At 47.3% G+C, this 21,549-nt stretch overlaps 1 protein-coding gene across 5 annotated transcripts in view; it reads right to left on the bottom strand.

The window, feature by feature from the left end:
• The window catches only part of ZFHX3 (zinc finger homeobox 3), a 252,177-nt gene that overhangs the window by 37,462 nt on the left and 193,166 nt on the right, over positions 1-21,549 (bottom strand). For all 5 annotated transcript variants that reach the window (XM_060398455.1, XM_060398456.1, XM_042231873.2 and 2 more), the window contains one exon: positions 7,115-7,222. In XM_060398455.1, coding sequence (XP_060254438.1) covers positions 7,115-7,222 — 108 coding nt within the window. The remainder of the gene's footprint in view (positions 1-7,114; positions 7,223-21,549) is intronic.

Here is a 21,549-nt window from a genome sequence, read left to right as displayed (position 1 = left end):
GCACTAAGAAATGTCTTTAAAAAACAAAACACACACAAAAATATGAATGAATGCCATGTGCCCCTAACCATAAAGAGCTGACAATACTGCCTGACAACTAGAGAAACAGGATCTTCAAGTCTTCTCCAATCTTCATACAGTTAAGGGAACGCTCCTATGTCATATGGTTCTTCAGCTTTATAATCCAGGGAATATACTCTGACCCAGAAGGCAAATCACCGTTTGATCACAAATCTGACAGCCAGGACTTTCCCAATGATGAGTTTTGGTTCTCTAGCCTGATAAATAAAGATAATGTTGCACCTGGGGAAGAATGTGAGACCCTAACGAAAGTGCTCTGACATCCCCTGAGAGAGGCACTACAGTGTGTTTTGTATTTTTAGATCATGGTCATGATTCTAGTAACTGAGGTGCTTCCCCTATCAGGACAACACCTAACACTGAAACAAAGCAGGAAGATTAACATGGCCAAGTTGCAGGAATAATAGGCAAACCTATAAGTTATTTGCTACAGCCATGAAAACAATCTACTCCTTCAACTCCAGGTTCACTGCCTTCTAACCATGCCTTGACAATTCTCATCACACCATTACCATAGTTATATGCTTGCACATGATGTCCTTTCTAGAAAGTGAGTTCCAACTACTTTTTTTTTTTTCATATCCCACATCTGCACAAAGAGTATTTGCTCAGTTGATGTGGTGTCTCTCTCTCTTATGACTTTATATAAATTCTCAAAGCTGAGACCTTTGAATTACTGGAATTCAGGCAAGTCCAGATATACGCCATACCCTGTATCTATTTTTGCTTCTCAACATAAAAATAGTTCAAATGGTTTGTTTTCAACTGTGAGACAGAAATCTGCCTGCAGTGATTTAAGCCTTCAAGTTATACTGAAAGTGGCCTGGAATAAAAAAAAAAAAAGAGGGTGGAGGAAGGGAAAAGCTGACTTAGTCACACAATTCCCATCTGCGTGTGGAAATGTAAAACCAAAAATGGATTCCGTCGGCAAGGATGGGAACCACACCAGGGCCATGCAAGCCGGGCTCCCAGCACTCCCTCTCATGTACCCTACTGCAAAGACAAATTTATTTTAGGGTCAGGTGAAGAGATGAAACCAGATTCTGAAAGGACACAGAATTAGACCAAAATGATTTTCGTAGAGGTGGTGAAGGGCCTGGTTTCCAGCCCGCAACAGGTCTGGGACACGGGGATCCACTCAGAGGTGACACAAGAGTCTCCAAAGATTCCCCCAGGGATATCGTCATCACCGGCTCTGACAGTTTGTGTGACGTGCCCAGTGACAGGGGCCAGGTGAGAGCAACAGTGTTGTTTTTGTCACTCAGTCACAAAGTCACGTCCGACTCTCTGCAACCCCAAGAAAGGCCTACCACAGAAAAAGACTAAGAGGCCGTGTGGACTCTTAATCCACTCCTCATCCATGCTTTCTCCACTACCTGGAAACCAGGAACATCCTTGCAAATTACGAGCATTCTGACCTTAGAAATGAAGATTCCCCAAGATTCTACACCACTGTACAACTGTCCCTCCTCCATTCACAGTTTTAAGAAATCCCAGAAACACAAGAACCCACTGAGTCCAAACCAGCTGCTTTACAAACCGTGAAACGGAGGTCCAGAGACGAGAGGTCACATAACTAAACATTGGCAGAACCAAGGCAGTGAGCCCCAGGCTTCTGCCTCCTGGTAGCACAGAGCGATTCCTCTCAGCACATACCTCCTTTGTCTTTATGAACTCAAATTTTTTTTTTTTTTTTAGTATTGTTTCAGCCTCTTTCCTTTCTCTGCCACAGATTACATTTCAGCCACTCAGTTCCCCATACAATGGCATTCCTATTTATACAAAGCTGTAAACAACAGCAAGAAGAGGGGGAGGGCTGGTAATAGATTTCCACCAGGATGTGCCTGACCTGCTTTTTTTCAACTTCAGTAATTAGAAAGGCAGTGGGTCTGCAGGAATTATTCATACGCAGCAAGAGCCGTACACTATACATTTATGTTAAACATGTCAAATCCGATTGGAATCATGCCTGCCAGCACCATATTCCATAAACACACTTTTCCCCAACAGCCGTCCAGACCTTGCCAGCCCATTAATACCCCCCTTTAATAGCAATCTTCCATAGATTCAAATCAGGGATGCTCCGCTGCACTAATTGCTGTGTGTTAGGTGAGCATCATGGATTGAAAAAAATTAATAAAAATCCCTTCAGGCCATTCCCCTTGAAGAGCAAAGCTCTAGCTACAATTCTAACTCCAAATGTTACAAAAATGCAAACATGAACTTCAGTAAGGGATTTCTGAAGTGTTACCATGTTGTCATTTTAAGTTGGATTGTTGCCCCATCTTTTGTTTGTTTGTTTGTTTAAAGCGCTAATACCCCCAATCATCCTGTCTCAAATTAGCTTAACTAGACCCAGCCTAGTGCTCCAAGCCTGGAAACCATGGCGGCTACAAGATTTAAATAACCATCCTGCCATGATTCTTTGCCAAGAGTTCAATTTTTTCTCCTAATTATTGGTGATAAAGCATCACATTAATTGTATATCACTTAATTTATAGCAATTAATGATTGATTGGATAATCACTGCATTAATTATTGTTCAGTTGCTGACACTGGGGGCTCTTCAGTCTACAGCACGCACTTTCAAATCCACACTGGTGAAAGAGAACAAGCGATCACTTTCACATTGTAAAAGAGAAAACCACAGAGTTGGATGGTGGAAATGGCTGTGCATTAGGCTCTGCTTCAAAGACCCTTCCTGCATGCTCCAGGGACCCAGAGGAGCGCTTCACACTTGCCTTGAGTAGATGTGACTCTCAAGTATTTACCAAGGGCTTGTCCATGTGCCACCACATCCCATCATAAAACCCAGGTTCCGGCTGGTGGGTATCACTTGTCTGTGTTTTCAAGGGGAGGCATCCAAGCCTCCCAAAGGCCAAGGTCATTCACTAACTGGTGGGCTTCCTGACTCCAAACCTACAGAGGTCTTTCCATTCTACCAACCTGCTCTCAGACTGAGCATCACGCTCTTACTATGAGGCACATTCATGGCCGGCAGCCCCACTCAAGCTGAACGCACAGGTGGCGGTCATGTTGCTCTTTTCCACTGCACCACTTTAGAAGAGTGAGTGTTACTCTCTACACTCAGAAGGGGGGTAAAAACTGGATCAGATGGGTAGACTGAAAAAGCATTTTTGGAGAGGAGAATAGGAAACTTAGCACCCTATATCAGAAATATATGGAAGAGCCCATATGCAAACCCAAACCATCTGTATGCCTTCTGGCAACTTGCTAAGCTCCATGGGACTCCACTTACTTATCTGGAAAATGGTGGAAGGGGGCACAAGGGAGTGGGTCCTTCCAGTATCTATTGTATTTCACAGAGTAGGGGGTGAGAATCAAATGAAATAACGTATATAAGGCAGTGCTGCCTAACTTCCTCACAAGGCAGGACACACAGAAAACAACGGCAAGTCAGTATCAGCAGATGAAGGCACACGTGCCCCTGGCCTGAGCGTGGCCCCTGCCTCCAGGAGCCACCCAAGGGCGGTGGAGATGGGTACCTGTGAGCCTTTCACCGGCTGGGCGTGACGCTGGAGACCAGTGCCTGCCTCACAGTTACAGCTTAACGTAGCCTGAGGAGTAACTGGAAGGTGCTGGGAGAACTGGGGCACAGTCTTTCAGGGTTAGTTTTGCTCCTCCTGAGTATCTGTATGGCTGATATGCTAGCTGCTAGCCACAGGCTGTTGAAATTTAAGTTCGTTGAAATGAAATAAAATGTAAAGCTGAGCTAGCTCCTCTGTGGTACTAGCTATGTGTCAAGTACTCAACAGCCATAGGTGGCCAGTGGCTGCTGTATTGTACAGTGCAGACGCAGAGCATCTTTATGGACACAGGAAGTTCCCCGCGACCGTGCTGATCTGGAGTAACACTGTTTGATGACTGGGCGTTCCTGTGGAGTGTTACACTCCCTGAAGGCAAGGCTCATAATCTCAAGGAAACTGGGATCAGTGGGACTCTGCTCAGTGCCTGGCACGCGGTAGGGAGCCAACCACTGACTGTGGGATTGATGCCCCCGTGATTCAAGTCTCTCTTCTGCTTGTCTTGCTGCCGCTCAAGGTAAAAGACCTGATTCCTCAAGGAAAGAAGCTCACCAAACATCAAAAAGGAAATCAGGAGTCCCATCCCTAAGTAAAATAACAAATTTTAGTAAAGATTATCTGTTCCTGTGCAAACCCTTGAATTACATAATCAATAGCTGAGAAAATGCCAATTATCCAGGCCCATTTCAAATATGACTAATCTGCATCCTGAGCAGCCACTAATCAACAGGACAAATTGTGAAATCGCTACTTATTTATTTGCTGGGAGGAAGCACTCCCCATCATATTTAATCAGAGAGGAACAGCTCAATTTAGGGAGTAAATGGAACAAACAGACATTTTTTATAAAATACTAAGGATCCCAAAGAAAGCTCAGGAGAGGCTGCTGGCACCTGTATTGATTCCAAGATCAAATTGGCCCAACGCACCTTAATAAAGCCTGTCATTACACACGCAAACAACAAAGACAGTTTTAAGCTTCAGGTCAAGAGAGAATCGTTTGCAGGAGTCACGGAAGAATTTTCCCTTCTTTCTTTACTTCTGTGCTACTGGCAACATGCATCTCTGAGTTATTCATTCTGTCTCTGTCTTAGAGATAAAGATTAAGTATGGCCTGTTGCTTGAATGACTGAATGAGAAAGCAGAGTCTTATTAAAGACAGTGGCACTTTTCAGTGCTTATTTCCAGTCTTCATATAGTCTCATGACCACCCGGCATTGTCCACCAGTCCAGTGAAGGCATACTCCTCTTGAATTACAAATACTCTGCTGTTTGTTGCTGTTCAGTTGCTAGGTGGGGACTCTGCATCCTCACGAACTGCAGCACGCCCAGCTTCCCCATCCTTCACCATCTCCTGGAGTCTGCACAAACGCATGTCCATTGAGTCGCTGATGCCATCCAGCCATCTCATCCTCTGTCTCCTCCTGCCATCAGTCACTCTGAATGAGATTTAATAGAACTGCCCTCAACAAAGGTTACCCTAACCTGCTCTAAGGATCAGAGAAGCTCATACCAAGTGCTTGCCTGGCACACAGTAGGAGCTTTGCAAATGGTTCCAGTGTTCTCTCAGGGTCCTTTGCTCACAGAATGCAGGAAGCATGTACCACCTGCCGTTTGCACAAGCACACTAAATCCTATGCTACTTCCCCCAGCTTCTCAAAACAACTGCCTGGCAACAGTTCTACATTCAAATGGGAGGAGAAAATGCCGCTAGGTTTCCTCATCTTATTTAACTAAACTACAAATGAAACAAACAAAAAAAAAACAACCCTCCTGATACTGAGTTACTTTATGCCAGGCACTGTTCCAAGCTTCCCAGGTTCAAGTAACCCTCAGAGCAATGCTATGGAAATAGGGGGTTTTCTTAATGCCCATCTCATAGAAGAAAACTGAGGCTCAGAAAAGTGCCTGGAGCAAGGTCACTGAGCCAGAACATCCCAGGGGCAGGATTAGAAACCAGGCACCCAAATTGTGAAAACAAAGGATGGACTGGCCTGGACGGCAACTCAAGACTTCAGACTGTGTCTGCAAAATCCCCCTAACCCAGCTCACTTCCTCCGGGCAGATGTGTGTCAGCCAAGTCTGTGTAGACCTCATCTGAACATTACAGCAGAGTCTGGGATCCTGACCCCTGGGAGGCACACAGGACAACCCTCCCCGCATGCTCAGGGCCTCCGAGTGTGGATGCCCATCCCCTAGTCCCTGGTCCTACCTTCCAGACCGTCCTAGGGGGCTCGCCCTGGCCCTCGGCTTTAGCATGAGCACAGGCCTCTGGATACCACAGTGCCCAGTGCAAAGGGGGAGGATGTGCAGCAGGGAAGGGAAAACCCGCCCAGGAACAGGACAGTGACATCCCTTGATGCCCAGACGCTGTGACACTCGAACTTCTCTCTTCTAGGCTGAAAGCCCCGATTCCTTCAGCCTCTTCTCAGGTGGTATTGCTCAGCTTTCAGTCATTTTCATTGCTCTCCCCTGGCCTCCCTCCAAGATTCTGTATCTTGTTTAAATAGTAAAGGCCAACACTGAACGTGATTTAAGAACAGTCATGCCTGGAAAAGTAACAAAGGCCCAACCAATACGGACTCCAGAAGGCAAATATTTTCTCAAAAGAAAAAAAAATCGAAGTATTACAATATTAATAATGGAAGGCAGTAAGAACCAGGTTGACCAAATACAATGATTTCTGTGGCTTGTCACATCACATCCTCTAATTACGGTGGTGTTTCTGGGAGATGTCTCTGGCCTGATAAGTCTTCTCAGAAACCATCTGCTCCTCCTCAAAAAAGAACCAAGATTTTCCTCTAAGTCTCAGCAACTCTCTCCCTCGATACAGAAACCCTGTCATCCTGAGAGAAGGCCACTCCCCACTTCTCTAACAGCACCTTTTCCAGAAACAGCACTTCCTTTCCTAACTTCTTCCATTTCCTCTGCTTTTGCTTAGACGTCCCCCTGCCTCCCCTTTGGGCCAAAGCAGGACACCAGGGATACAAAGAGGCTGCCTGGGACCCCCAAATGCAGGATGAAGCCCACCCTCCACACTGCTGACTCCTTAGAGACTTGGGGGTGACCCTGATTAAGTTCCACGTGGCAAGTCCCTCCACTCGGTTTGTGAGCAGTGTGGGACAGGGCCCCAGACCTTCCATGGAGGAAGAATCACACCAAGGGCAAAAACAACAACAGGGAGGAGGTGTGAAGGAAACGTGACCCCAAAACACAGCAGCCCCAGGACAGCGCCAGCCACCCGGATGCCTGCTCAATCAGTAAGCTGGCTCTGTGGCCATTTCAAGCAACTTTTAAAATTCCTTAATATAAAGTAATAGGAGAAGGAAGGTGACCACTGCAACAGAGCAAGAATACAATCCTTTTCCCACCCGCAGAGAACTGGCTGAGCCGTTCTGAGCGAGCCGAGGCTGCGCCTGCCCCTGGCCTGTTTGCCGCCCTCCTCCAGGAGAGGAACATGGGGGCTGGAGAGCAGCCACACACGCTACCTGTCCACTTGCTCTGGTCCTTCTCGCCTCCACTCTCCTGGTCTTTAGCGAGCTCCTCGGGATCAGCAGCCGCTTCACTGGGCCCTTCAACATCTTCAATGGCTTCTTCTGCAAAAGAAGAAAATGAAAACGTCAAGGACTAAAAGTAGACAGAAGATGGAGGACTCTTGGCTGCTACTCCAAAGAAGTACCTGCCACAAAACGCAGGCAGCGAACAACTGTCCCCCAGCCACACAGTGAGCCCCGAGAGGCCGGCCGCACTAGGGATGCACGGTCTGGGGGCGGTGGTGGGAACTTTCCTTCCCACTCACTGGCAGGAGACTGCAGCTTGGTCTAGACGTGCAGACACTCGGTATTCTGAGATGGATTCCAAATACCTCGTTTGAGCTTTTCTTATTGAAAAGCCAATCCTGTTGAGGAAATAACTCCAACTGAGTTCTGAAATCACATGCAAGTCTTTAACACTTGCAGATGCAAAAAGTGCCACAGGCTTGCTTCTTGCCTAGCTCTGACCACACTGAGAACTGGCATTGAACTAGACCTTGCATAAGGCTTCGTGGTGCCTGAGCACCTGCCAGATTGTGGTGGGTTTTTTGTTGTGTTTTTTTTTTTTACAGTCATTCATATTCTGAAGAGTCACAGAATATCAGTGATATGATTTCATCAGTGTGCAGAGGTCCAGGAAACAAACATCTATGGGTTCGCCAGGCATCAGTGGTGAGAAGCTAGATCTGTAGAGAAAGGGAAACAATTCCTTATCCAAATCATACACTCCTGTTTGAAGTCATTCCATTCTTCACCCGCCACTGGCTTAAAACAAACCAAGGAAATTCTCTCCAGCTCAACACACACTACTTCAGTGAAGGAAAAAGAATGGTCATTTCCAACATGAGGTTAGTCACAAAGTAAAATGCCACTCGCTTGCCGAAGTGGGGATGAAGAGGGTAAAACACTCTGGATGCTGAGGGAAAGGAAGTGGGGCATCTTTCTCTTGTTCTCCTGGCCCTATGGACCATTATTTAAGACATTCAATAAGAACAGGTAAATGAATGAATAAGGCGAGCAAACCAAAGTAGGTTGATGATGAAATCGTTAGACTTTGAAGAGCACAGCTTCCTGGATGTGGAGACACTGAAGCCCACATCTGTCACCCAAGACCACTGCCAGACAAGATCCATGGGACTAAGGCTGTTGGCCCACGGACCTGGGGTTATTCTGACATCACCCTGGGTCTCTCTGGCCCCAACTCCACTTTTCAACATTTCAAGGTGTGACACTAACGACCCTCCAGAAAACAGTGTCTGAATTTCATCTCATAAAAGGGAGTAAAAAGAGTTCAAAGTAAGCTGACCTCAGAGGATTTAAGAAGCACTTGAGGAAGAAAGTATCTGTTTAGAGCCGGATTCTCCTAACTCTTCCCAAAAAGACAATGAAAGACCAAGAGCTGGAAGATGGAACTAGAGGTCGGGGAACATTTCTTCATTACCACGAAGAGGGCATGTAAGAGTCAGTCATGGGGAACACGCATGAGAGGAGATACTGCTTGTTTTCCTCTTCAACTAAGAGGCTTCTGCAAATAATTTCTGTGTCGCCTTTCTGTCTCACTGCACAGTCAAGTTAACATCAAGTCTTCCCACGCCCACTCCTAGTTCAAACAAAGAAAAAGCATGCAACCATGGTTTGAAGTCAGTCCGATATACAGCACCATATTAACACGCTACAGCCTTTAGTGGAGGAAAAAAATACATACAAAGTGTTAGCTGAGCAATAATAAACAAGTTACACAGCATGCTATAGGTGCCATCTTAACTCAGGCCAAATAGTAAATGCATATTTTTGGCTTTTGATTAAATTGTTCAGCACTATAATTATAAAATCCATTTCTGAAAGGTGATACCAGCATTCAGTCGATCAGAATTAAGTTGGGACTACCCAAAGTAGCTAAGTCTCTTAAAATATACTCATTTGCCCAAATACATCCTGTGATACAAAATACCTGCAAGTACCCATACATTCATCAAATGCGATTACGCAAAGAGATGACCCCTCCTCTCTAGGACACACACACCACCCCAGGTGGAGCGAGTCTGACACCTACACACAGGGGACATCCCGATGTGATGAGCAGCGTTGGGAGGTGCTGCTCTGCAGAGGTGGGAAGGAATTTAGCCACTGGGAGGCCAGCTCCAAGGCCAGCGCCTCTCTCTGTGTGCTATGTGGGCTGAGCCATCCAAGCAGAGAGTTAAGAACTCACGGTCACTCTGGCACTGACCCCAGCTCTTTGAACCTTTTCAGACAAATCTATCCAGAGACAGACTGAAGAATGAGCACATCATTCTCGCAACAAGCAAGGAACCCACATGGCGCTTTGCGGCTGTCCCAGGCCCTCGGTCTATGAGCTTCTGGTCTTGGGCTTCTGCTTTCTTCCCTCCCTGCCCTGCTAAGGGTGGGAAAGTGACGATGACCAAGCTCCAGTGAGAGGGTGAATGACCAAGGTTGGCTCAGGAATTTCTTTTGCATCTCTTTTTCTTCTTAAAGATTTAAAAATCAAGTCCTCTTCTCTTGAAAGGGATTCCCTAGTGGCTCAGATGGTAAAGAGCCTGCCTGCAGTGCAGGAGACTCGGGTTTGATCCCTGGGTCAGGAAGATCCCCTGGAAAAGGAAATGGTAACCCACTCCGGTATTCCTGCCTGGAAAATCCCACAGACAGAGGAGCGTGGCAGTCCATGGGGTCGCAAAGAATCAGACACGACTGAGTGACTTCACTTTCACTTTCCTCTTCTCTCTGAGTTTTTAGATTTAATATTATCATTTCTGATATGTTAAACACCCCAAATCTGTAGGTGCTTCCCTGTAGTTCCGCATGTGACCTACAGGTGTCGCCCTCTGCAAGGCGAGCCCTGGAAGGGCAGCTAGCTGCAGGAGGCAGACACTGTCTGGGCCGCATAACCTGAGCATGTGGAAATAATATATGTCTTCAAGTGAACTGTCTGGTCCTGGGGAAATAAAATAGGACATTCATAAGCAGTTACACCATCTGTCTTTATACCATCATCATCAACAGCAAGAGGAAAAATAGCTTTTTAAAATGGATGAAAGCCCAGGCTGACAGTAACCAGAAAACTGTGAGCTCTGAATACCAATAAAGGTAGAGATATGATTAAAAAACAGAGATGTAAACTATGAATTCATCTGGACAGCTCGGCCCCACAGTGCTGTGCAGACAGGGTCTGTTTTGTTGGTCCCCAAAGTCTCCAGCTTTGTCACTGAGACCGGGCCTTGGGCACCCACGGGCAGGGCCTGGGGCTCCGTGCACTGGGAGCGCGTGGGGGCCAGGGGCAGGAGGGTGTCCAGCTCTGAGTCCCTGGGCCTGGCCGGGTGGGCCATGCTTCCTTTAGGGATGTGTATTTGATACCCACATGCACACAGAGCACAGAGCAGAGGGGAAGTGTTCATGGAACGCATTTCTTCCCCACAGTTAAGTCAGTGGCAACTGGCTGGGGTCATTACAGAAGTGGTTCCCTCCCACCCCCTATAATGTCAGCTACTGACAGATGGTGGGAAGTGAAGACCTGATGGACGACGATCCGGTTTTATCTGGGAAATCCTGTCTTTTCCTTAGAAGACAAAGTTACTTTTCTTCCCCAAGAAACACAACAGCCACTGTGCCATTTTTAAGGCCAAATAAAAAAAGACAAATCAAAACCATCTTCTCCCCAAAGAGTTGAACGCTATTTCAGAACCTAACCAGAACACACCAGGAATGCTTTCTCAGGGGCACAGCCAGCGCCTGGGTGAGGAGGTCATCTCTGCTCCTCGTGCCTGGCCTGTTCCAGCCAGAGCAGCAGGCCCTGCATGTCTCAGACAGATGAGATGGTCTGTTGCTCACAAGACTCCAGAGGCCATGCCTCCAAACCCCTTGTGGACGCCCACCCTCATGGATACAGTCCACAGCAGCCCTCAAACCAGAGCACCCCTCCTGTTTGGGTGTATTTTCATGTTAAAGGGTTCAGGGAAACAGAAGCAAATCTCAAATAATTGTGAGGTCCTCTGGCATCCCTTCTGTCTTCAGTTTCCCCATAAAACACTGGCTGAAGGCCTTTCAAAAACCTATTTCCATCACTACCTCTTTGTACAACCGCTTCTCCCAGACAGCACTCGCTCATGTCTGCTGGCTAAGGGCTGAGCCCTCAGGTATGAGGGTTTCAGCAAAGGTTGTTTACTCGCTGAGTCGTGACTCTTTGCCACCCCGTGGACTGCAGCCTGCCAGGCTTCTCTGTCCACGGGATTCTTCAGGCAAGAACACTGAAGTGAGTTGCCATTTCCTTCTCTAAGATATCTTTCCAACACAGGGACTGAACCCTGGTCACCTGCATTACAGGCAGATTCTTGACCACTGAGCCACCAGGGAAGCCCCGTTTCAGCAGATCAACACATTCTAAAAGGGAAGGGTTCCAAGGGCAGCATAGATTGGGGGTGGGGGGTGGGGGGGAGGTGATGATACCATAGCTCCAAAAAATGCCCCTTCAATTAAGGTGGCTTTCTTGCCACAAATGCACACTGTTCTCTCAACACACATTACACTCATCACGTTGGTGAGCATGACTGTACGATTTCCTGATTTGTGGAAACATCTGCTTCTGAAGGAGGTGCGTGTGCCAACTAGCAACCCCATGTGGATTCGCAACGATTTTATGAACCACTTGGAAAGTGGTTTGTGGAAGGAGCACGAGGCTGAAGCAAAAACAGAGGCGGCATCAGCACGAAGTCAGCACCTGTCACCATGCACTGAGTGTGCCACCCAAGACACACCCTTTAAAAGGGCACCGTTCACCAAATAACCAGGGCCCAGGGGAGTGCTGTACAAATCACAGGCTTGCAGAAAGGGGAGTCCATCAACACCTGAGACTAGTCTTAGCTGTTCCTGATTCTTTAACAGGATAATGTGGGCTAAGTCAAAGTGAAAGTCGCTCAGTCGTGTCTGACTCTTTGTGACCCTATGGACTATACAGTCCATGGAATTCTCCAGGCCAGAATACTTGAGTGGGTAGCCTTTCCCTTCTCCAGGGGATCTTCCCAACCCAGGGATCTAACCCAGGTCTCCCGCATTGCAGGCGAATTCTTTACCAGCTGAGCCACAAGGGAAGCCCAGGAATACTGGAGTGGGTAGCCTATCCCTTCACCAGGGGATCTTCCCACCCCAGGAATCAAACCGGGGCCTCCTGCATTGCAGATGGACTCTTTACCAACTGAGCTATCAGGGAAGACTAAGTCAAACCTTCCTCCAAACCTGACAAAGCTCTGCCATGGGGCCTTGATGATAGGAATTTGGAAATTCTCCTAAGAACCAGGGTGCTGTTCCCAGAACTCCGGCGATCACATTACTTAAAGAATACACTGATACACTGAAGAATGAAATTATTCTTTCCTTTTTCTTTGGGGGGAGCTACATTTGAGGGTGGGGGGTGAACTAAAGTGCGTTTGCCTGTCGGCAGGCTCAAGAGCTGAGAAACATTAGCTGTCATGAACCACAATCAAATCGGGTTTGAAATATTTAGCAGTGGCTTGGAAAACGCGGCAGTGCAGCTCTGACAGGCGAGATGCGCAGACACCCACTTTCCATTATAATGGAAATATCAGGCCTGTTCTGAATATGTATAACCCAGAAAAATGTATTGATTTTTCATTCGGCATTAAAAAAAATGAAATAGCCTGCAGCTGTCAAAAGCCTTTTGTTAAAAGCTCGTCTTTCCTGGAATGAGGGTTACCAGAAACAAGTTTTAATTGTATATTGGACCTGTTCTTTGAAAAACAAAATAACCAATCTGCTTACTTTGAAGATAGGGTTCAAGCTTTTCCTTTCCCCATCTTCAACCTAATTAACCAAGGACAAGCGCTGAAGCGGACCGGAAAGGCCCAGCACGCTCTGACCAGTGGGATGGACGCAGAGGGTGGCAGCCACTTGTGCTGGAGCCTCCATGGTGGGTGGCTAGGGGAATCCATCACCGTGTCTTGTCCCCTTGCACCTGTAACTACAGACTCACCCCACAGGACACCTGGGCTGACCCCTGTCCTCTTGCAGGACCAAATGGCACAACTGGAGAATGAGGGCCAAACAGTCCAGCTTGCCCAACCCTCTTGGCCCCTTGTGCTTCCACAGGAAACCTCTAACGGCTGGTCATATTCTACAAAAGTATGCACGCTTTATTTTGCAGACAGAGGTCAAATCAGATCTTACAATACGAAAGATGACGGCTAAGATCTAGACTGCTTATTTTGAATAATATCCAGTGCATTAAAATTCTGCTGCAAGAATAACTTGTAACAGGATGTGACCTGCAATGCTGATGGACGGACGCCTCTGCTGCCCCCAGCTTGTCACCCTCTCTAGGCCGTAGAGGGAGAGGTGGGTGGCTAACTGAGCCATTCTCCCTCTTGACACTTTGGCAAGTGCGATCCCATTGAACAGTGACCTCAGGTCCTACAGTAGGTGACACTCCGTGTGCCCTGGGCTACGCCTCAAACGCACAGTGACTCCCAGACTCAGGATGCGATATTCTACTCCACAACGTCCACAAACACGCTTTTTCAAATGCTGATGCTGTGGTTTTAGTCCATGGGATCTTTCTAGCCCTGATGACATGGTTGCAAATGGCCTGAGAGGTAGTTCAAGCAATTAGGTCTTCTAAGTGACAATACCACAGCCCCAGAAAATTTCCCTTAAATCAGGTTGCTTTCTGCCTACCACAATGCAAACTGTTCTTCTAACACCCCAGTCCTTAGACCTAGCATCGTGGTGGAGGTGACTGCACATTCTCACTCTGCCCACAAAAGAGGGAACTTCCACACCTCCCTGGAGGTCCTCTGTGGGTAATCCATCTGAATATTATTTTTAATGTTGGTAAACTTTGGCCATTCTGTTTCCTACAACTTAACAGGGTAGAGATTACTTGAAGAAGTCAAATCACAAGACGAAGGGTCCACGGTCTAAATCAAAGCTGGTGAGTGAAACATTCTGAGCGACTGTGACAGTTCAGGTGGGAATCCTTATAGGGATGAAGGTAGGAAAGGGGAGCAGGCGGGGGCCCCAAGACTGGCGTGCTGTTTTATGCATCCAGGATCTGGATGCATAAAGGGTATGTTGCCATTTCTTTTCCAGAGACAGAACTCCAGGGCGCTAACAGAGACTAAGGTGTTTGGTGAAAAGTACGTTCTCTCACGCAGACCTCCTGCCTCCCAGCCTGCCCAAGTCTGGAGCACACAGCACGGGACAGGTGGAGGGGGTGTGTGTAGCCCCCTCCAGGTCACCCCTGTCCTTAGCATTTCCCATCTCCCCCCCATCTAAGCTCTCTGCCGGCCAGGCCATCTTGCTGAAGACCCTTCTCAACCTGCTGGAGTGAAGGGTCGCCAGTAAGCCACAGTATCTTCCCACTCCAAGGAGCTTAAGGAAAAAAAAAAAAAAAAACTGACCAAAGTGCTAACTAGCTGTTTTAAATGCAACTGCCCTCTGAAGATGACGTTTATAAAAACAAGTTCCGGTCCTCTGAGAGATAAGAGGATGTGAGAAGGAGAGGAACAGAGGACATGGAGAAGATTAGACCCACTCCTGCCCTCCACTGACATATTCTTTTCCTTTCAGTGATCATTTTCCCACAAGAACTTTTTTCATTGCTGGGTTCATTCACCAAGTATACTGGGGGCCGCTGGGCCCAGTCTCTGGACTGAGCCTGCAAGGCGGTGGAGGCCCAGCAACCTCAACACGGGCCCGGGAGACGCTCTGCAGGAAAATCCACTAAACCCAGGCACACCAGTGGTGAGGAAGCAAGCGGCCCCCTCGGCCAGGCCCCTCTCTCCCGCTCCTGCCCCACCACCCCTGGCTTTGGCACCAGGCTGCAAGAGTCAACACTGAAGGCAATGCCGGGTATTATTAAAATGACTAATTGGAGAATAGAGACCATTTATGCTTTTGTATATTTGAAGATCTTGCCACTGTTTATAGAAACAAGAAAAATGGGGCTTGGGCAGCCTGAGGGAGCCTGGGAAGCTGCAGCCTGTGTGCACAGCCTCTGCCGGAGAAGGTGAGGCCCCAAAGGCTCGCCTGGGGGAGCCCTGCGCCCACGTGCTTCACCTCCAACGTGAGTGTGGACAAGAAGGGGCCATGGCCCCTGCTGGAGAGGGTGAGGCCCCGAAGGCTCGCCTGGGGGAGCCCCACGCCAGCGTGCTTTGCATCCATCGTGAGCGTGTACACGAGGGGCATCTCTGGGCCTGGAGCACACCGCCCGCCCTGGGCTGCACACGCAGCACCGTCACCCGCCAGGGTCCTGCCAGTTCCCCACTTCCGGGCCAGGCCATTCGGTCATTTGAACAGTTTGTCAAAACCTCACTGGAATTAAGGGGGTGGGTGGGGGTCACGAGAGGAGAAAAAGGGAGGAAACGCCTAGAGCCAGGATTGCAACCGGCTCCATTTATCTGTGTTCTCAGCCAAAGCACCTGGGCTGCCCCCTGCGGAAACGCAGAAAGGATGAAAGCGGCGTGCGGTGACAAAGCGCGCCGGAACGAACGTGTCGCTGACTCGCCTGGTGGCTGTTCCTGGGAAGATTTTTTTTTTTTTTTCCTTTTTAAATACTGAAAGATGTGCATTCTGGGTTTTAAAATACCAAACCTGGCCCTGACTTGGTTGGGGAACCCGCACTAAACCAGAAACCCAGCTCCATGCCAGAACTGTGAGGAACACCAGGTTCAGGGGGATTAATCCCCTTGGGTTTCTACAGAGCCCTGGTTGCTGCTGCTACTTCCACACACGAAATGTAAAAAAGGCAAACTCCCCGAGCATGTTTGTAGCGGAGCGTGATGTGATTGTGTTGTCATTTATGGGAAATAATCGCAAGCCCATCTCTCCCCTTCCCTCCCCCCCACCATTTTCCAGTCCAAATAACCATGAAAAATTACACTTCAATGTCAGGGCGACGACAAAGGAGGCGCGCTCTCTGGGAGCTCAGCGCATTTGCAGGGGTTTTTCCTTTCGTTGGACAAAAACTACCTTCAATTGTACTTCGTTTAAAATGTGATCTAACAAATGCATTTTGACAACGCTTTTTCTCTTTCTCTCCCTTCTTTCAAACAGTATTTTGCACAGTTTAACCTCGCACCAAACTGGAATGTTCTGGAAAGAAGGGGGCAAGCAAAATAGAAAGGTCCTTGAAACCAAGAAGGGTGGTTTTCCCCTCCTTCCATTAAAAACAAAGTCATGGAGAAGAAGAATGATTCTAACTCAGTGGACTACTACTGAGAAAGAGGATGGAGAGTGAACGAACGGCCCCATCTTATGGGCAGAATCTTTGATAGGCAAAGGTGAGAAAAGCCAGGGTGAGCAGGAGGGGAGGAGGGTCTTGATGGAGGAAAAAGGGCCCCTCAAGCTCACTCTTCGGAATAAACCATTTTGTGGATTTGAAAGCATCCTCTGAGGGTGCGGATGTAAGTCAGAAGCGGGGCGGGGTGGGGGGGGTCACGACCACGAGGCTGCGGAAGGGAAGCTCTCAGGTGGGGTATCCCCCTCACCCATTCCCCTCCCCCATGGAAAGGGACGTTTTTCAACCCAGCTGATCTGCCTGAAAGCTTTTTAGCATTCCAGGTGTGAGGCCTGAGCAGTCCCTTCAAGCATCTGTCTTTCAATAACACCCTGTTTGAAGTAAACACTGCCAGGCTCCCATGGTTGGAGGGTGAAGACAAGATGGATAAACACACATGAGTGATAGAAAGCATGTAAATAAAAAAAAAGAAAAAATGAACAGTTTCCATTAAAGAAGGCTGGTATCACCTTCTGAGTCAAAACTGACTAGGCTTGTCAGAGAGAGATCTTATGTTTACTGTAAAAAAAAAAAATGTATGTACATATATATGATGTGCTTCCTACTTTATTTATTTTTACACGAAAAAAATGTTGGAATTATATAGATTAAAAAAAATCAAGGCAGGCCTATAAATGTACTTAAGTATCCATATACAAATGAAGGTGTATGGGAAATGAACAGGATGTACCAGAAGTGATATTAGATGATGGTGATTAGAACCTAATGGGTAGGAGTGAACCTTGTGGGAGGGCTCCCATGACGGGAATGCCATCGCTGATGGACGCAATCTGTACGGGAATGAAGGAAGCGGGTGAGGGGTGACCATGCAGACCAGAGGCCTTCCGGTGGGGGAAGACAGGACTGGACAATGCTGAAGGAAAAGAGGGAATATGGGGGCCTGGGCACGCGGCAAAGCAAACCAAACGCAGCACAGGGGAACGTTTGTTTCTGGCCCCAAAACAAACAGCAGTCGACCGAAAAAGAAGAAACAGTGACGCCAGGGGCTGGAGCCACAGGACACACAAATGAAGGACCTGAGTCTCCAGCCCCTTTGTGGCTTCACTCTGATGTCCATGCCATCCGAAGGGGCTCAGCCTAGTAAGGAAAGAGTTCTGCCCTGTGAAGCACAGGGCGTACACAGAAATATTAGTCTATGCTTGTCTGTGGAGGGCGGTGTGAGGGGCTGACTGTCAATGAGCTTCATTTTGCATGATCATAAGCCACTTATATGCACAGCTGGGAAAACCAGCTGATTCATAAAAACAAAGCACAAACAAAGGCTTACACTTTCCAAACCAAATCTGGGAAACAGACATCAGGCCAACTTCAGACAATGCTGTGTCCAGAAAAGCACTGGCTCGCCCTGCCCTCTTTTGGTCAGACCCAAGCTGTGCAAAGGTCACTGTGTATGTAATGGCCTGGCATGTCCCAGAATGCAGCCTTAGAAACGCGGATGAAGCCAGTGATGGCTCAGGACAGCTTCAGCCCTCCTTTCACGCTGGGGATCCCCGGATGCCTACCGCAGGCTCACGGCCTGGTGCAAGCGGTGAAGAGCCTGTCTCTGCTGTGAGCACTTACAGTCACGCTCGAGATATCGAGTGGTGTGCCTCCACGTGGAGAGTCCAAACCTGGGCCGGCCCCCCAAAACCATCAAGCCCCCAAACGCACTTCAGTCTGAGACAACTGGGTGACAGAAGCAACGTGTTTGAGTTAACATCTCCTAGGAAACTGCAAAGTGAAGCGGGAAGCGAGGTGAAGGGAAAACCCAGAGATTTATGTTCAAGAGCTTTCCTGCATTAACGGGAGAAAAAGCAGATGGAACTGCTAAATTGTGGTCATTTTTTTTTTAAAGCTTGCTATTTTATTATGCCAGCATAACGTTTATGACGAAACTTGACAAAGGCATTATGGGGGAAAACTGCAGACAAATCTAACTCATGAACATACAAGCAAAATTTGTAAACACTGTATTAGCCAGCCACACTAGGATTAATGCATCATCATGCATTTTTGACATGCACCTTGTACAGTTCTTTTGTGTCCAAAGTGAAAAAGAAAATTCTTGATCTTCTTCCTCCTTTTGAGAAACTTCCAAAGGTATGCCAATGGCTGAATACAAAGACTCCATATTTTAAAAATCTGGATCCTATACAATGAAATGGTCCTTTTCTAGGGTTTGACAACCACCCACCCCCCGCCCCACACACACACACCCCTGCCTTCTCACAGTGATTTTAGCTACAGCAACCCAACCAGGAATCTGCCAGAGGTACTAATTGTATTTTAGTCTCAGCCTTAGGACCCTGTAAGCATCTATTCAGCTTTACTTCCCATTAGATGTTTCTTAGACCTAAGAACAGGCTGGTATCCTTTAAAAAGCAAGGCACCCAAGAACACCCCCAAGTTTATACAGCAATATATCTCAAGGCACAAAGACACACAGTTATGGTCATTAAGGCAAACAAAGAACTTAAATTCTAGACTCATCCCATTCCCTTTAATGGTGGGGACATTTGTAAGCAACTAAACCACGAATTCAAAGAGAATTCAAATGCTGCCATGCCATGAGAACGTCAGCAAGGGCCCAGACAGAAAGCACGACTCTGTGACAGACAGTCTCTGGGCAGTCGGGACAGAGTCTGCAGCCCACAGTCACATTTTAAAGAAACGATTCTGGAGGTTTAAGCTCTTCTGTGTGCACACTGCAACTGGAGAAAGTACCAGAAGGGGAAATGTTTAAGTTAGACTCCTACCCAAACGTTCAGACGTGGATAATTTTTTTTTAGGTGAATTACGGATCCTATGCAGAGCCAATAAGGAAAGGAACTCTCACCAAGAAAAAAATGTTTGCTTCATTCTGTAAGTATAAAGTAGTAAAAACCAGTCAAAGGTGTGAATGAAAAGTAGTCAAAAAGCAGTACAATATTAAAGATTAGATGGTCTGATGATTAGGAAGAAAAATCAAATGATTCCTCACTTAGGGAGCAACATCTTTAAACACAGAGAGGAGGAAGAGTGAAGAGGAGGACTTAGTACCCAATGAGAAAGGTAAAAAGTAAATAACCTAGGTAACCAGTGTTCACTGCAGCACTATGACAGCTAGGACGTGGACGCAACCTAGATGTCCATCAACAGATAAACAGATAAAGAAACTGCGGTGCATATATACAATGGAATATTACTCAGCCATTAAAAGGAACACATTTTGTGTCAGTTCTAATGAGGTGGATGAACCTAGAGCCTACTGTACGGAGTACAGTAATGTCAGAGAAACAAATATCATATATGAACACATATATATGGAATCTATAAAGCTGGTACTGATAACCCTATTTGCAGGGTAGGAATGGAGATGCAGACATAGAGAACAGACTTTTGGACACGGGGTGGGATGAACGGAGAGAGTACTATGGAAACAAATACATGTATACCATATGTAAAACAGACAGCCAGTGGGAATTTGCTGTATGATTCAGGGAGCGCAAATAGGTGCTCTGTGGCAACCAGAGGGGTGGGATGGGAAGGGAGGTGGGAGGGAGGCTCAGGAGGGAAGGGACCCGTGTACACCTGTGGTGATCCATGTTGATGCACAGCAGAAATCATCACAACATTATAAACCAGTTATCCTCCAATTAAAAATGAATGAATTTTAAAAATTACCTAGGTGGGAGTATATCTTAAAATTAAATACATATTACGGAAGGAAAAAAAATCAATTTCTGAAAAGAGTCTATGAACTGACTCAACTACTGAAATCCTTTGGGGGCAGGCTGGAAAGCACAGGAGCTGTTCTAGGAGAAGGGAAATGACTGGAAACCGGGCCTTAGAGAGAAACAAGCGGGAGAACGGAGACAAAAGCAAGAAAGACAAACGGGTCAATGGACTAAAAAAATCGAGCATGTAAAATTTATTTCAATACCATTAAGGTGGTTAAATAAGAAATATCTGTGCTTTAGAAATTCTAAAAGGATATAAATGTAAATGCGTAAAATATAAGATAGGGAGTCCAAACAAGAGAAGGCATAAAAGCATGAACACGGTAAAAACAGGTTCAGGAAAGAAAAATAATGGTGTTTGCAGCAACCCGGTCATCAGAAGGACCTGCCTTTGCTTGGAGGGATCTGCAGGAGCTGCGGCACCTCAGTTCTACAAACTAGGAGACCAGGACCTGGAGAAGGGAAGGGCTCCGAGACCACTCAGTGAGGCAGCCCAACGAGGGTCTCCAAGTGAGGCCTAGGGGCACCAGCCACAGAGGGGACAAGCAGTCATGATGCCACTTTCAAAGCCAAGCATGAGGAGGCGTGGGCAGCCTGCTCCTTAGGAACCTTCCTCAATTAAAGCTGCGACGCTGAGGAAAATGGATTCTAATATGGTATCACAGTGGTTCAAGTGACTTCCAGTTGTCCTTTAAATGATGAGACAAAAGACACAGCATGGATAAAATGGTCTCACCCTAACCAAAATGAACCACAAACCTGCCCCTAAGAACACAAGTATCCATGTTTCTAAGCAGATTGTCCCGTTAACTTCTTGTCGGTGGCAACATGGTACCTAAAGAAAAACATGCTAAAGACCAGACGAGCCTGCCTCTCTCTGTCTCCTCCCATTCATTCATCTTCCCTCTCCTTCTCTCTGTCCCCCACCCCATGCTCTTTCTGGAAGAGGGGGATCCCAGAAGCACTGTCCCAAAATGGCTCAGGGTGGGCACCCGGCTGAGAGTCTCTGGCTCCAGGGGGAGGGCCAAGGGGCCACCGCGGCCCCAGATCCCTGCCAGAGAGAACTAGCAAAAGCCAAGTAATTGCTTTTTCCCCTTCCACTAATAAGCTTTTCAGCAGAGGAAGAATTCAGCTTCCTGTAGTCAACAGACCCTTTTTCCCTGCCTCTCCTCACTCCAAATAATCTAAAGTGACTGCAATTTCAGTCCTGGCTCTCCAGTATTCAGCTCCACCGGCTGAGGTCAGAGGGTGTCAAGTGAGGGCCCTCCATTTCTCTCTGCTCCGCCTTCACGCCACCCGAGCTTCTTCGTCACTGAGGCAACCAGCCACCCCAGCGCATCACCAGTCTCCAGCACACACACCGACTTCAC

This window comes from Ovis aries, chromosome 14 (assembly GCF_016772045.2).
Source record: "Ovis aries strain OAR_USU_Benz2616 breed Rambouillet chromosome 14, ARS-UI_Ramb_v3.0, whole genome shotgun sequence".
Lineage (NCBI taxonomy): Eukaryota > Metazoa > Chordata > Mammalia > Artiodactyla > Bovidae > Ovis > Ovis aries.
The sequence above is the reverse complement of the archived record's forward strand: the minus strand, read 5'-3'. Positions and strand labels throughout refer to the sequence as shown.